Source organism: Polistes canadensis, unplaced genomic scaffold (genome assembly GCF_001313835.1).
Source record: "Polistes canadensis isolate GaletaPanama2010 unplaced genomic scaffold, ASM131383v1 scaffold_192, whole genome shotgun sequence".
NCBI classification, from domain to species: domain Eukaryota; kingdom Metazoa; phylum Arthropoda; class Insecta; order Hymenoptera; family Vespidae; genus Polistes; species Polistes canadensis.
Genome location: NW_014569739.1, coordinates 303,942 through 317,210, shown reverse-complemented (window position 1 = coordinate 317,210; position 13,269 = coordinate 303,942). Strand labels below are relative to the sequence as shown.

The 13,269-nt window shown below is 27.1% G+C and overlaps 4 protein-coding genes across 11 annotated transcripts; 2 read left to right on the top strand and 2 right to left on the bottom strand.

Annotated features, from left to right (window-relative positions):
• The first annotated feature begins 447 nt into the window (after nt 1-447).
• Nucleotides 448-2,846, top strand: LOC106789614 (general transcription factor IIH subunit 4). 3 transcript variants are annotated; one of them, XM_014753981.1, is made up of 6 exons: nt 453-1,207; nt 1,284-1,614; nt 1,702-1,875; nt 1,943-2,029; nt 2,136-2,351; nt 2,487-2,846. In XM_014753981.1, exons 1-6 carry the CDS (start codon nt 694-696, stop codon nt 2,566-2,568), a joined length of 1,404 nt encoding a protein of 467 aa, XP_014609467.1. In that variant the 5' UTR covers nt 453-693; the 3' UTR covers nt 2,569-2,846. The 3 variants fall into 3 exon arrangements, with proteins under 3 accessions (XP_014609470.1, XP_014609469.1, XP_014609467.1); XM_014753984.1 differs by lacking the exon at nt 2,487-2,846 and having other exon boundaries at nt 448-1,207; nt 2,149-2,267; XM_014753983.1 differs by lacking the exon at nt 2,487-2,846 and having other exon boundaries at nt 448-1,207; nt 2,146-2,267.
• A 16-nt stretch (nt 2,847-2,862) lies between these two features.
• On the bottom strand, nt 2,863-5,010 carry LOC106789616 (cyclin-C). 5 transcript variants are annotated; one of them, XM_014753988.1, is made up of 6 exons: nt 4,932-5,010; nt 4,541-4,603; nt 4,367-4,473; nt 3,857-4,063; nt 3,519-3,770; nt 2,863-3,447 (listed from the first exon to the last, which is right to left on the bottom strand). In XM_014753988.1, exons 2-6 carry the CDS (start codon nt 4,570-4,572, stop codon nt 3,245-3,247), a joined length of 801 nt encoding a protein of 266 aa, XP_014609474.1. In that variant the 5' UTR covers nt 4,573-4,603; nt 4,932-5,010; the 3' UTR covers nt 2,863-3,244. The 5 variants fall into 5 exon arrangements, with proteins under 5 accessions (XP_014609474.1, XP_014609471.1, XP_014609476.1 ...); XM_014753985.1 differs by lacking the exon at nt 4,932-5,010 and adding an exon at nt 4,722-4,930; XM_014753990.1 differs by lacking the exon at nt 4,932-5,010 and adding an exon at nt 4,722-4,930 and having other exon boundaries at nt 3,519-3,623.
• Nucleotides 5,011-5,316: 306 nt separating this feature from the next.
• On the top strand, nt 5,317-7,400 carry LOC106789601 (adrenodoxin-like protein, mitochondrial). Its single transcript, XM_014753964.1, has 4 exons — nt 5,317-5,659; nt 5,895-5,946; nt 6,067-6,314; nt 6,420-7,400. Exons 1-4 carry the CDS (start codon nt 5,551-5,553, stop codon nt 6,521-6,523), a joined length of 513 nt encoding a protein of 170 aa, XP_014609450.1. The 5' UTR covers nt 5,317-5,550; the 3' UTR covers nt 6,524-7,400.
• A 1,130-nt stretch (nt 7,401-8,530) lies between these two features.
• On the bottom strand, nt 8,531-12,738 carry LOC106789600 (sprouty-related, EVH1 domain-containing protein 3; the record flags this gene model as incomplete). 2 transcript variants are annotated; one of them, XM_014753961.1, is given in 5 exon segments in its annotated part: nt 8,531-10,995; nt 11,095-11,648; nt 11,721-11,782; nt 12,176-12,344; nt 12,438-12,738. In XM_014753961.1, coding segments are annotated over 5 exon segments (1,243 nt in total), but the record flags the coding sequence as incomplete, so codon positions are not given.
• Between the last annotated feature and the right edge of the window lie 531 nt (nt 12,739-13,269).

Sequence of the window (13,269 nt, the reverse complement as noted above, 5' to 3'; positions counted from 1 at the left end):
CTTATTCGCTCCACAACGTATTAATCCTCAACGCATTTTTGTTATCCGTTTTTGTTCTTGTTTTCGTTTTGTTCTGTAATAGTTTATAAATAAATAAATGTTACATAAAAATAGTAGTRGTGATCAGAGTTCAAACCAATAGTATTCTAGTTCCTGATTCTTGCCGCTACATGCCCCAATCTCAAACGTCACCTAGCGAACTGATGATATAACTAAATTCTTCCCAATTATCGTTGATTTGTTTTATTCGTCTCTATACAATCATAAACAATAAAATTTAAAATTAAAAAAACTGTATTTTCATTTTTATAATTCTGTTGATTCATGGATTATAAACTATTTTCATTTAAAAAAGTAATTTTGGATCGAAAAAACAAAAAGTGTTGTTTATGATTGTCTTTATGATTTTCAAAACTTTAATACGATTACTTCCTCTACAGTAATGTTATATACTTCATGAGTAACGTTGTGTTGTAGAAACACAAACTTAAGCATAACCAAGAATCAAAAAATACATTAATATATATATATTTATGTGTATAATTATAATAATTAAAAAACTAATGCAACACATAAAAAATGAATTAAATTTGATATCGTTACTTAATATGCTTTCATTATAACCTAACGAAAAATTGTTTATTTTTATTCAATTTTTAAAAGTATAGTGAAATAAGTTAATGCTGCAAAATAATGTCAAACACGATAAGTGGGAAGAATTTGTTACGTCCTACCGGACTACAATGCAAAAATTTACACGAATATTTAAAGTCACGTCCACCAGAAGTGTTAAGTAAATTATATCACAATCCGCCTATATGTTTGGCTGTGTTTCGTGAACTGCCTGTTATAGCTAAACATTATATCATGAGATTATTATTCGTCGAACAGGCAGTTCCACAAGCAGTAATAGCTTCTTGGTGTTCTAAACTCTACCTCGAGGATCATCAAAAAGTAGTTGTAATTCTAAAAGAATTAAATATATGGAGAGAAACTGCTTTGCCTGGAGGATTACCAGGCTGGGTTGTACATGCATCTTTTAAGAAAAATTTAAAAATCGTTCTATTAGGAGGTGGTAAACCATGGACAATGTCTAATCAATTAGAAACTGATAGTAAACCTAGAGACGTAGCATTTTTAGATGGGTATGCATTAGAAAGATGGGAATGTGTTTTACATTATATGGTTGGTTCTCAACAGCAAGAAGGTAAATTCATTTAACACTAGTTAAATGTAGTAACTAAGTTATGCAAATGATTTAATAATTTCAAAATTGGCTTCAGGTATTTCGGCTGATGCTGTGAGAATACTTTTACATGCTGGTTTAATGAAACGGGATGAAGCCGATGGTAGTCCAGTTATCACGCAAGCAGGTTTTCAATTCTTATTGTTAGACACTGCATCACAAGTATGGTACTTTATATTGCAATACTTAGATACGATAGAAGCAAGAGGTCTTAATTTAGTTGAGTGCCTTACATTTCTATTCCAACTAAATTTTTCAACGCTTGGTAAAGATTATAGTACCGAAGGCATGTCCGAAAGCTTATTAACATTTCTACAACATCTAAGAGAATTTGGACTTGTTTATCAACGTAAACGAAAAGCTGGAAGGTTATTCAATTTAATATAATTTTAATAACTATTTTTCTTTTATCTATATACTAATTTTTTTGAATTATCTCTTATTTCTCTTATTAGGTTTTATCCAACCCGTTTAGCATTAAACATAGCAACTGGGCAAAATAAACCATTAGCTAAAGAAACTGGAAAAGAAGGATATATAGTTGTTGAAACTAATTACAGAGTATATGCTTATACTAATTCCAATTTGCAAGTTGCTTTGCTTGGATTATTTTGTGAAATGTTATATAGGTAAATCTAATAGTTTCCATATAATCAGAAAAATTAGTTCTTATTATTGCTAAACGACAACTTGCAGATTCCCAAACTTGGTGGTTTCAATATTAACAAGAGATTCAGTAAGACAAGCTTTAAAAAGTGGAATTACTGCGGCACAGATTATAGGGTATATAATTATAACTTATTTCATTTAATTTTTTTTATCAATAATCTCTAACTACATAATTAAGTATTGCACATTAAAGTTAATTTGCGTTCTGCTATATTAACAGTTATTTGCAGCAGCATGCACATAGTAAAATGTTAGAGGCAGGTCCACCTACATTGCCTCCGACTATTGTGGATCAAATTAAGTTATGGGAAAATGAAAGAAATAGATTTCTGTTTAGCGAAGGAGTCCTGTATAGTCATTTTCTGTCTCAAACCGATTTTGAAGTGCTTAGAAATCATGCACTTTCTACGGGTGTTCTGATCTGGCAAAATGACAGGTATGACAACAAAAATAAAAAGTTATTTTGACTTTTATATATAATAGATATATTATTATTACTATTATATATATATATAGATTATATATAGTAGAATACTGTTGTATTATTAAATTTTGTTTATTTTCTATGTAGAAAGCGAACAGTGGTAGTAACAAAAGCGGGTCACGATGATGTGAAAAAGTTTTGGAAAAGATATTCAAAAGGTTCCTCTTGAAAAATGTTAAGATTAAACAACATCAACGGAAACAAATTAAATATCACAAACGTCTTACATTTTCATTAGGTTGCTGGATAAAGATCTTTTTCAAGTGGAGTAAATATTCACATAAACACATTATGTACAAATACAGTATAGGTATTAATATATTTCGTAACACTACCAATGAAAATACGACATGAAAGATATACAATGTAACGTTTTAAGATTTGTATTAAGTAAAGCTATTTACAAATAATGAATAGATAAATGACGAGTAAAATATATTAAAATAACTAAACTGTGTATTACAATATTATTGGATTTTATTTCTTTCATTTTTTTGCGTTTTTACAGTAAATGAATTTGGTCATATTAATAATAAAAATTAATAATAATAAAAAAAAGAGTATGTAATTACCATTATATCCGACGTCTGTGATCAATAAGATTCATTGTTTCATTTTTTGCTCCTTTATATTTATTTAATGATGATTGTAATAAAACTGGATGCTTATCAACACACTAGTTGTGATAGTGATAATTGTAAAGTCTATATCACAGATTGTGTGTATAGTTTTATATAAGAATAGTATTTAATGTTAAGGTTATTAATCCTTAACAGAAATACTTGGTTAATATGCAACACTTTTTAGCATCAATCCCACATATTCGATGCTGAAGGAACTGGATGTCAGCGCTGTGGTGCCGCCTTTGGTTTAGGCATTTTAGACAATAACCCCTGTATCTCCTTCTTTTCATCATACGTTTTCCACAATTCATATAAATTTATAATGTAACGAGCTATTTCTTGAATTTTTTCCATGTCTGCATTTAATTCCGCAAACCATGATTTGAGATCTTTTTGTAATATTACACATGCAATTTGTAAGCATCCTACAATAGATTAGTTTAAAAATTAGTTCATCACAAAATGTGTAATATTTATCAGTTATTATAGTTCTTACCAATGGCTATTTGATATGGTGGATAAAGAAGACATACGTCTGTACGTAAACTATCATTTATAATACGCCAAGCTAATGTTAATAATTGATCATCTGGTCCAACATCTTGAATAAGAATTAAAAGAGGTCTATATGGTTGGTATACAATTAAACAACAATCTAAATGCTCCAAAAGATAAAATTCACATTCAAGAATATGATTTGTACGATATGGAAATTCTTGGGAGTATGCATAATTAAATTTGTTTTTTACTAGAAAAAAAAAATACAATATAATAAATAACAAATATTAATAAATTTAAATATAATTCTAAGTATATATGATTTTCTTTGCATACCTACTGTTTGACAAGTTGTTATTAACCTTGTATTAGAAATAACTCCAAATTCCTCAACTTTTGAAGCTAAGAAGACTGACGTAGGAGCTAATAATAAAGGATCAATACATTTTAAACTGTTACGGGCATAGAACCTTTTAAAATATACTGTCGCAGTAGCAATTACTTGCTGTCTTAATTTTAATTGTTCACCTAATACTTGAATAACTGAAACAAATATGAGAGAAAGATACAAATGATAAACAATAATAAATGTATTCGAATAATTTCTCTCAATAGAATATAATATATAAACCACTCATTTGTCAAATCAATTAATTTCACAAAATTGATAAATTTACATATATTGTTTAACAGTCATATAAAATATTGCTATTTAATAATTTTAGGCTTAAAAAATTAAGCATCAATCGAGCACTTTGATATCAAAATATTCTAAAAGTTAAATTCGTCGCTTTGACCTATGAATGGTTCCTATAATAATATAGAAATGTATTATGTTAAACTTACGATTGGAAAAAAAGATAAAAAGCTTTTGATATTCTTCTTCTGTTAAAATAGATAAATCATGCTGTCGCTCTCGTACTAAATCTTGTTTGTCAAGTAACCATTGTTGACTACAAAGTAAAATTCTTTAATAATTCATCATTTAATTTATTATATTGTAATATATCAATAACCTACTGGTGAGAGCTTTGCCAAAAATTTCCAGCCATTCTTCAATATTAGATCACAATATTTTAATTGCTAGAAATAAACAATTATAGGTGCATATCTATTTCTAAAAGATTTAAACCTTACTTATATATATATATGTTATATTTACATTTATGTATATTACTACGAATGAAAAAAATATAAAAACCTTATTTTCAGAACGAATTACCAATTTAACTAAAATTTGATTAAACAATGCTTCTGTTTATAAAATAACTATTACTAATAAGTCACATATATATGTTTATTTACATGCTATTACAAAAAATATACACGTGTAGAATCAATCAGAAATGACTGCATGTTCTATGAGAAATATGTAGTACTCTAGAAAACAAAGAGGCAAATATTCGATTACCATATTCTTTCTCTGTCTTACTCATGCATCTGCATTATGCAGAGTTACACACACACAACTAATAAGATAACACACATAAAATTAAATATTCGCGGGAAAAATAAAGAAATGGTTATATGCACAAAATCATTCAAGGTACGATAATACATAGATTTTTAATAGTAGTTTATCATTTTAACACAAATTATATTATATTATTTATTACATATATTTCTTCAAGTATTCAAAGATGTAAAAAGTAATTTCAAATTTAATCATTTACCATTATGACCTATGGTAAATCTTATAATGTATATGTGTAGCCAATCAAATGGCTTCTATGTTTATTCTAACTTAGTATCTTTAAGAATGTATAAAGTAGTTAACGTATACTGCTTTTCCTTTCGAAAAACCTTAGACTATTTTAATTATTGTAAATAATACTTTAGAAAATAAGTAATAACAATTTAACAAGTTAATTATTATTCTGTGTTATATACAATTAACAGTGTAAATGGTATATTATCGAGTTTCAAATCTTTCAATTGTATAACCATTGGATAAAAATATGTATGCAATTTCTATGTGCACTTGAAGGTTAGATTTTTCAGTGTAATTATTGTCACGCTGATAATATAAGATGACATTTATATTAAGATCCTTAACTTTAAAGGGTACATTAAAAAATACATTTTTACCAATTACATGTTTCAATAAAATAACAAATTCATTGGTACATACATCGAAATGTAAGTTTTATTCAAGTATATTCGCATAATTTCAGATGACGTTTTAAAAATTACTGAATTAATGTCCCAAAAAAATTTCTTATTTTGTTTTAATGCATGCATAATATTTTTTATTTTATATAAAAAATATCGTACATGTAAAACTTATTAAGAAAAAGCAAGACATTTTTGGGACAACCAAATATTTATGTAATATTAAAATAAATAATTAATCTATATGTTTAAATTTTTGTAGGGTTACTACATGGAGAATATGAAATGCAAGATCCAAAATCAGAAGCCGATGTGTAGGTAAACTTAGCATTTAACATTGAATATTTTTATCCAAAGTATATATAAACGAATAGTAATAAATTATATAATAAATATTCATATTGATTTAAAATGCTTGCTATTTTATACTCTAGAGTAAATATTACATTTGTGGACAAAACAGGGAAGAAAATACCGGTGAGAGGTAAAGTAGGAGATAATGTACTTTATTTAGCACACAGATATGGAATAGAAATGGAAGGAGCGTGTGAAGCTTCTCTTGCTTGTACTACATGTCATGTGTATGTAGATCATGATTATTTAAATAAACTTTCACAAGCAGAGGAGCAAGAAGAGGATCTATTAGATTTAGCACCTTTTTTAAAAGAAAATTCTAGATTAGGTATATATGTATATATATATATATATATAATCTGTCACTTATTTTGTTAAAATTATGTCCACTTGTAATTGTTATTTTAAATTACAATTTCTTATTTTATTTTAGGTTGTCAAATAACATTAACAAAAGAATTAGATGGTATTGTAGTAGAATTACCTAAAGCGACTAGAAACTTTTATGTCGATGGTCATACTCCAACGTCACATTAAAATAGATTTTATATATAGATATTTATAATTAAATAGTTTATATATCTTAACAAATGCATCTGCTGAAAAATATTTATAAATTGTATAAAGAATAGAGTTATATTATTTAAATAAATATATTCAATCTCGTAAATTAATACGTTACAATAATGTATTTAATATTCTTGTATGTAAAATGGTTTATATTTATCTAATGTTTCATTGTGGTACAATATATTTTATTTTTCATACAGTTGGATTATGATACATATTTTTTTAATTACAATGATACAAGATTTAAACATTTATGATACAATGAATTTGTGAATTAAAATCTTACTCGTTGATCTTGCAGCATTTACATTGTGAGTGAGAGTCTTATAGGACAAGTTTTTACAATCTAATCTCACATCACTTGAGTGCTGCCATAAACGTTTAACACTTGTTTTATTTTTGGCAGGCACTTTTGCGAATTATCCCAGTTTGATAATTTTTATAATAGCTTTGTGTGTATTTATATGTGCATATTCATTTAAATTTATTTATTTGTGTAAATTTTTGCACATATCACTTTTGCCCACACAAACACACGCATACATCACATATGAGCGCGTTTATATATTCATACATTCGTATATTCTTCTATTTGTATCAATGATTATTATCACCAATTATTATCATCCTTGTACAAATTATATTATTTATATTTTCTCTTGATTAATTGATTACTATGACCATAGATATTTTTAAAATATGCTTCAATTACATTAAACACTCATACTAAATCGTTGAGAAAATTTAAACAAGATTCAAGCACACTTCATTCATCAATCTGTAAAAACCGTAATACACATATTTCTCATTTGGTGTAGATCATCACAACAAACTTACAGAAAAAGTAACTTTTGTACTTTTCTATAATCAAACGAAGATTTGTGTTACATAAATGATATCCTATAATAGAAATTACGATAGAATACTATGAAATCCATATGTTATAATTTTATATAAGAACAAAAATTAATTCAATAGTTAAGTAATATGTTTTTATATTTAAAAATACTTGCAATTGCAGTTAATAAGTAAATTTTTAAGTTTTAAAAATATCAAAGCTCAAAAAAATTACATTTAGATTAAATAATATGTGCATTACAAAATTTAACTTATTTTTTTTGTAAAATTACAAACAGCTTTATTATGTATATGTATCTATACTAGTATATCTAGCACGCATATTTGTATATTACTTTAAATAAAATATTATTTAATTGGATTGCAAGTATTCATACACAAAGATATTATTTTTAATATTTTTTTTTTAAATCAAAAGATTGAAAAAATATTTTAAGAACAAAAAGAAAATGATCGTATTTGTAATCTAGTTTATGATTTTACGTGTATTAATAGACGATAAACAAGATTTTTAACTAACACAGATAATTATTATATTAATGAAATTAAAAATGAGATATATATATGTATATATATATTTTTAAACATACATTTAAAATCTTTGTACTCTAAATTTAGATTAAATAAAAATTTATGAAATATTGGCAACACTAATGAACAGAAGTTAGTTATTGTGATTTGATTAATATTTTTTTGATATTTTTTTTATCGCAACCATTGTTTTGCTTTATAAATAGAATTCAAATTTGTTAATTGCTATTCAGAACAAGTATTTATGAAAATTTCAAAATTACTGTATTTATTCAGGAACCAATTTTCTAGTGTATTCTCTCTTTGCATAATATTACTATTTATATGTATGCTATTTTAATATTTAGTCAAGTATAATTATTAAGTAAATTATATAGATAAATACACTAAAATATAATTTAAGAGTTACTGCATTTAGATGGACATAACGGAACACATCAATAAAATATTTATTATGAATGGATGGATGCTTAAATCAGTGTTCATAAATATGAACTACCATGGAAGAAGGCTAGCCATTATCATATGACATATAACATTTAGATACTTCAATAAAATTGTTCAAATAAAACGAGCATGTATGTATAGTAATAATATAGATGCACATACATTTTGAATTTAAGAGCAATAAATGTTCATTTTAAGAGGAAAATACAAATAGTTGTTTTGTATAAACTTTTGATACTTATTTTTTATGGCATATAAGAAGCAATCCATAAACACTAATATATTAATAGACTAGAAATATTGAACATATAACAAAGTATTAATTATTTAAATAAGCATAGACGTGTGCTATTTTGAAAATACATTCTTTGTCACTTTGTACAATTCTAAAATATATCATGCATTGTTGTTATTAATGTTTGCAGAACAATCACATGCTTGTAGTTTTTTTAATTATATAACAAATAACATATTTCTTGTAAATTGCTTCTACAAATACAAATGTATTGTTAGCAATTTTGTAGTAATAATTTCTTAAAAATAATATTGTAAATATTTTACATTATATATCAATAAGCAGATCATATGAAGAACTACCTAGCACATTTTGAAGCTTTGGTTTAAAAAATATATTACAATCTCTATATACATTCTCTTTATACATAGAGATAAATGTCAAGGTGATTTACATAATATGATAAACAAATATAAGAATCTTTGCAATGTTAAAATTGTGCTTAGCTGTAAAGTATAACAGCGCGATCTATATTATGGCACTATTTATCTAAGAGTATCATGATTAAATGGCAATTAAATTTTTACAAATATGTAATCAGATCCGTAGATATTTCTTCAACATATCTTTTAAATATATATAACATAATTAATTAGTAAAGATCAAGATAATAATTATTGCTTAAGCTAGCTGCTTTTTATTTCATATAAGATCAAATAAACTGGTTCTACTTAAATAACTGATAGTACTAAAATGAAAAATCATAAATATATTTACAGACTTTTAATAAAACTGACCTGCAAATAAAAAAGAAATTATTATTTTTTATAAATACTTTCATAATGTACAATATTAATGCATTAATGCATATAATATATGAATAAATATTACCAAAAGAGAGCATAAGCATTAGAGAGAACATTAAAATAAAATAATTTATTATTATTAATAAAAATAAGTAAAAATGAAGATAATAATTAGTATCGTATATTTTTGTGAAATACTCTAAGTGCCATGAGTAACACTAAGAATCAGATCATTATTTAATTAGAAATCTGTTATATTTCAATCTTTTTTTTTTTAATGTGTCATTATTCTTTATTAAATAATATTCAGACAATTTAAATTAATAATTATAAATCTTCTCCTTACATCAGGCACTGGTCACAAATATTTGTATTTGCTTTGTGAAGAAGTTGTATTTATTAAATATTAGCTACTGTTTGCATCTTACGAGACGCAGCCAGCTTTTGTCAATCTATTTTTATCAATAAAATACATAAAAATACGTATAATATGTTCTAAAATATCACAAAATTTGTACAATATAGGCACCCATAACATGGTTTGCAACTTAGAAGATTATTCAATCACCTTGACAATAATTTTTGTATTTTTTAGGAAATTAATTATTCAAGTGATTGCAGCAGCAACATAGCATACATGCAAATATTGCAATGCTTTCCATCATATATTTTAATGAGATAATTTTCAACGACTAATAAATGATAAATATAGAGTAATTTTTACTTTATCTTGATTAACTTTACAGTTTCAATTTACTCTTGTTTCCCAACTTTATTACATACTAATAAGGGCTAGAAAATTAGCAAATACTGGCTTTAACTTTTGTAGTATAATCAGAACTTATGAATAGAACACATTCTTACACTTTCATTCTGACAATCGCAGCAATGCTCGATTCCAGTGTGGACATTGTGCTCTCTATACACACATTACACGAGGCAGAGAATAATAATTCAAACTGGGAATATAAAGTTTTTTGCATTATCTCACAGCTGCACTCTCATAATTTACACCATGTACAATACATAGTTGCTCAGTCCTATCCATAGACCAATTGTGGTGGAAGTATAAATACTATCTTACTTCCATCTGTCATTGTTTAATATACAGTTGTGACTAAACAATTCATACTGCTAATAAAGTTTACAAAACGTACGGAATATACACAGTGTGAAGGCTAAATGCATCTTGTGCTCCATATCATTTTCTTTGTCAGTTTAATTCTCACAGATGATGTTGATGGATTAGTGCGTGTACTGGAAGCTGTCTGCCCCTTTGATACCTCTGACAACGTCCCATACTCAGATCGTGACATTCATACACATTAGCGACTGCACTACGCGATGATGAAAACTTTGTTGATTCAACTGAGTATGGAGCAGAGACATCAAAGGGATCCTCCAGTTATTCCGTTGGATGATGACGACCTCCACACATTCCGCACGATATTCCACACCAGTGAACAGCTCTGAGTGGGGGATAAATCCATAAACACGGAACAATTAGTGATAATAATGCTAAACCAATCCATCTTCGTCCACATCCTTCTTCCGTATTACAACTACAGAATTATATATTAATTAAATCTTAAGCAATCATATACGTACATTTTAAGTTAATAAAATAAAGTTTTTATACAAAGTTTTTTAATAAAACTTACCTACAAGGATTTTGGGCAAATTCACCTTCAGCATCGCTCATACAATGATACAGCATACACTGAGCACATGATAAACAAGATATTGTTGCTATTCCACGTTTAAAAGGATCAGGAGCATCCTCGCAAGATCCCCTAGGATTGTTCTGCTCAGAATATAATTCTTGGCAATGTTTACATCGGAAGTGAACATTACGTCTGATAGTATTTTTTGAAGGTTGTGACACTATAATGTCGGGTTTTTTCAAAGAACTTCCACTACTGTGCCTGTCTAATCTATCACTTTTATGATCATCGACGATGGGATATAAATATTCATGGTTAACTGTTGTGAGATGCACATAGGAGTAATTATCAGATCCAATGTCTGTAGTTGATGTTAAAGGATGCTGAGATAGTGATACTTTGTTGGCGGATCCACCAATGTAATGAATAGGTTTATTATGTGAATCAAAAACATCTGGACACTGGGGATGGTAAATAGGTACACGAACTACTCCACGAGATGTATCCGAAGATGGACGTGGATCTAGTGGTTCCACAGGTAGATTTAAGGTCTGTAAAATTAGCAAAATATCAATTGATATGACGAATTTCAAATATGTATTTTAAGATTGTTCAATTCTTACCATAAAAACATCTTCGTCACCACCATCTGCAGAATTACAGCACAATGTTGATTCCGCAAGTCCTATAATATTATAATAACAAAATACTAATAAATTTAATTATTTACACATTGTATAGCAAACAATGATAGACTATACATTTTTTTGTACAGCTTACCAGTTGTACAATCCATATAAAAATGCAGCAAAATAACAAACAAAAAAAATTAATAATTAATGATATGTCACTTTTTACTCTATATTTACTATTTAAGATAACAGAATAATGGACTTGTATCTTAATGCACTCTTAGTCACATTATATTTGTTCATTATCTTTAAATATTCAGGAAGAACAAATCATTTTATTATATTAAAAATACATTTTAAACACAAAAAAAAGTGGCATGGTGTTTTTAGTATAATAAACATGTTTTAACATTTAATCTATTAATATATATTATTACGAGTCTTACCTTCCAACAGTTCTTCCACTGCAGTACGTACACCTTTATCGAATGCTCTTGCATCCGCAGCCGTTGTAAAAGTTAATCCAAATTTTTTCTCTCCTGTCCGCCAATGATGAAAAGTTGGCATTACCTTATTATATTCAAAATCCTTTTTAATAGTACAGCTAAGAACAACCTACAAAGATAAAGAATAAATAAAGATGTTTTATAATATAATGATAAAGCACTTAATATTATAATTTGCTATTAAACTGTTACATCATAATACCGATTGATCGGTGATACGTTTCCCAAAGATAAGATATTCATGTTTTTTTTTTGTTGCACTAGGTGGAGAAGTACTAGATCCATGACCCTGCGCGTTGACAGTTGTACTCAAAGTTGTAGTGTTAACATTCGAAGTAGAAATACTTGTACCATTGGTATTATTAGACTGAAGTCCACCCACTGAGGTTGCTCTACGTCTCACAGAAACATTAGCTAAACCACCTCCACTAAGAGGAACCCATCCACCAGAACTATCATCTCTCGTCATTACTTGGGCACAAACCCTCACTAAGTAGTTACCACTAAAATACAATAACAATAAGATTAATTGAGATCAATTTTATATTACCATATTAATATGTAAATAGATATAGTACAAAAAAAAACATTATACCATGGAAAGGAATTTGACAAGTTGTACACAAAATTCAATTAATCTAGCATAATTGGAAATACATAGAGTGGTAAAGGATATAATTTATTAAAAATTTAAAAAACGTTGTTTTAAAAAATTAATGAAAGGAAAGAAGGATCGTTTAAATATAAATTTATTTCATATAATAGCCGGGGGAGGGGGTAAAATATTCAAAATCGTCAGTAATACAACTACAAAGCAGATGTTACACGCTGACATCGATTCAATGAATGAACAGTCAGCTATGCACGAACACACACCGGATGACATACCAACACGTTTGTAGAAAGGAGTATACGACATACGTTTACATGTGTAAATTCGTAGGAGGAGCGACGAAAAGATAATGTGAGAGATTCCCGAAAGAGGGGGAACTTAACGGTCGTAAAAAAGTCACACAATATATATAAAAAAAAAA

Excerpts from the sequence above, each read along its gene's own strand:
- LOC106789614 (XM_014753981.1), top strand. The coding sequence starts at position 694 with ATGTCAAACACGATAAGTGGGAAGAATTTGTTACGTCCTACCGGACTA. Across the intron at positions 1,208-1,283 it reads TGGTTCTCAACAGCAAGAAG|GTATTTCGGCTGATGCTGTG; the intron begins GTAAATTCATTT and ends AATTGGCTTCAG. Across the intron at positions 1,615-1,701 it reads CGTAAACGAAAAGCTGGAAG|GTTTTATCCAACCCGTTTAG; the intron begins GTTATTCAATTT and ends TTCTCTTATTAG.
- LOC106789616 (XM_014753988.1), bottom strand. The coding sequence starts at position 4,572 with ATGGCTGGAAATTTTTGGCAAAGCTCTCACCA. Across the intron at positions 4,474-4,540 it reads TTTTGGCAAAGCTCTCACCA|TCAACAATGGTTACTTGACA; the intron begins GTAGGTTATTGA and ends TTTACTTTGTAG. Across the intron at positions 4,064-4,366 it reads TTTTATCTTTTTTTCCAATC|TTATTCAAGTATTAGGTGAA; the intron begins GTAAGTTTAACA and ends TATTTGTTTCAG.
- LOC106789601 (XM_014753964.1), top strand. The coding sequence starts at position 5,551 with ATGACATTTATATTAAGATCCTTAACTTTAAAGGGTACATTAAAAAAT. Across the intron at positions 5,947-6,066 it reads CCAAAATCAGAAGCCGATGT|AGTAAATATTACATTTGTGG; the intron begins GTAGGTAAACTT and ends TTTATACTCTAG. Across the intron at positions 6,315-6,419 it reads AAAAGAAAATTCTAGATTAG|GTTGTCAAATAACATTAACA; the intron begins GTATATATGTAT and ends ATTTTATTTTAG.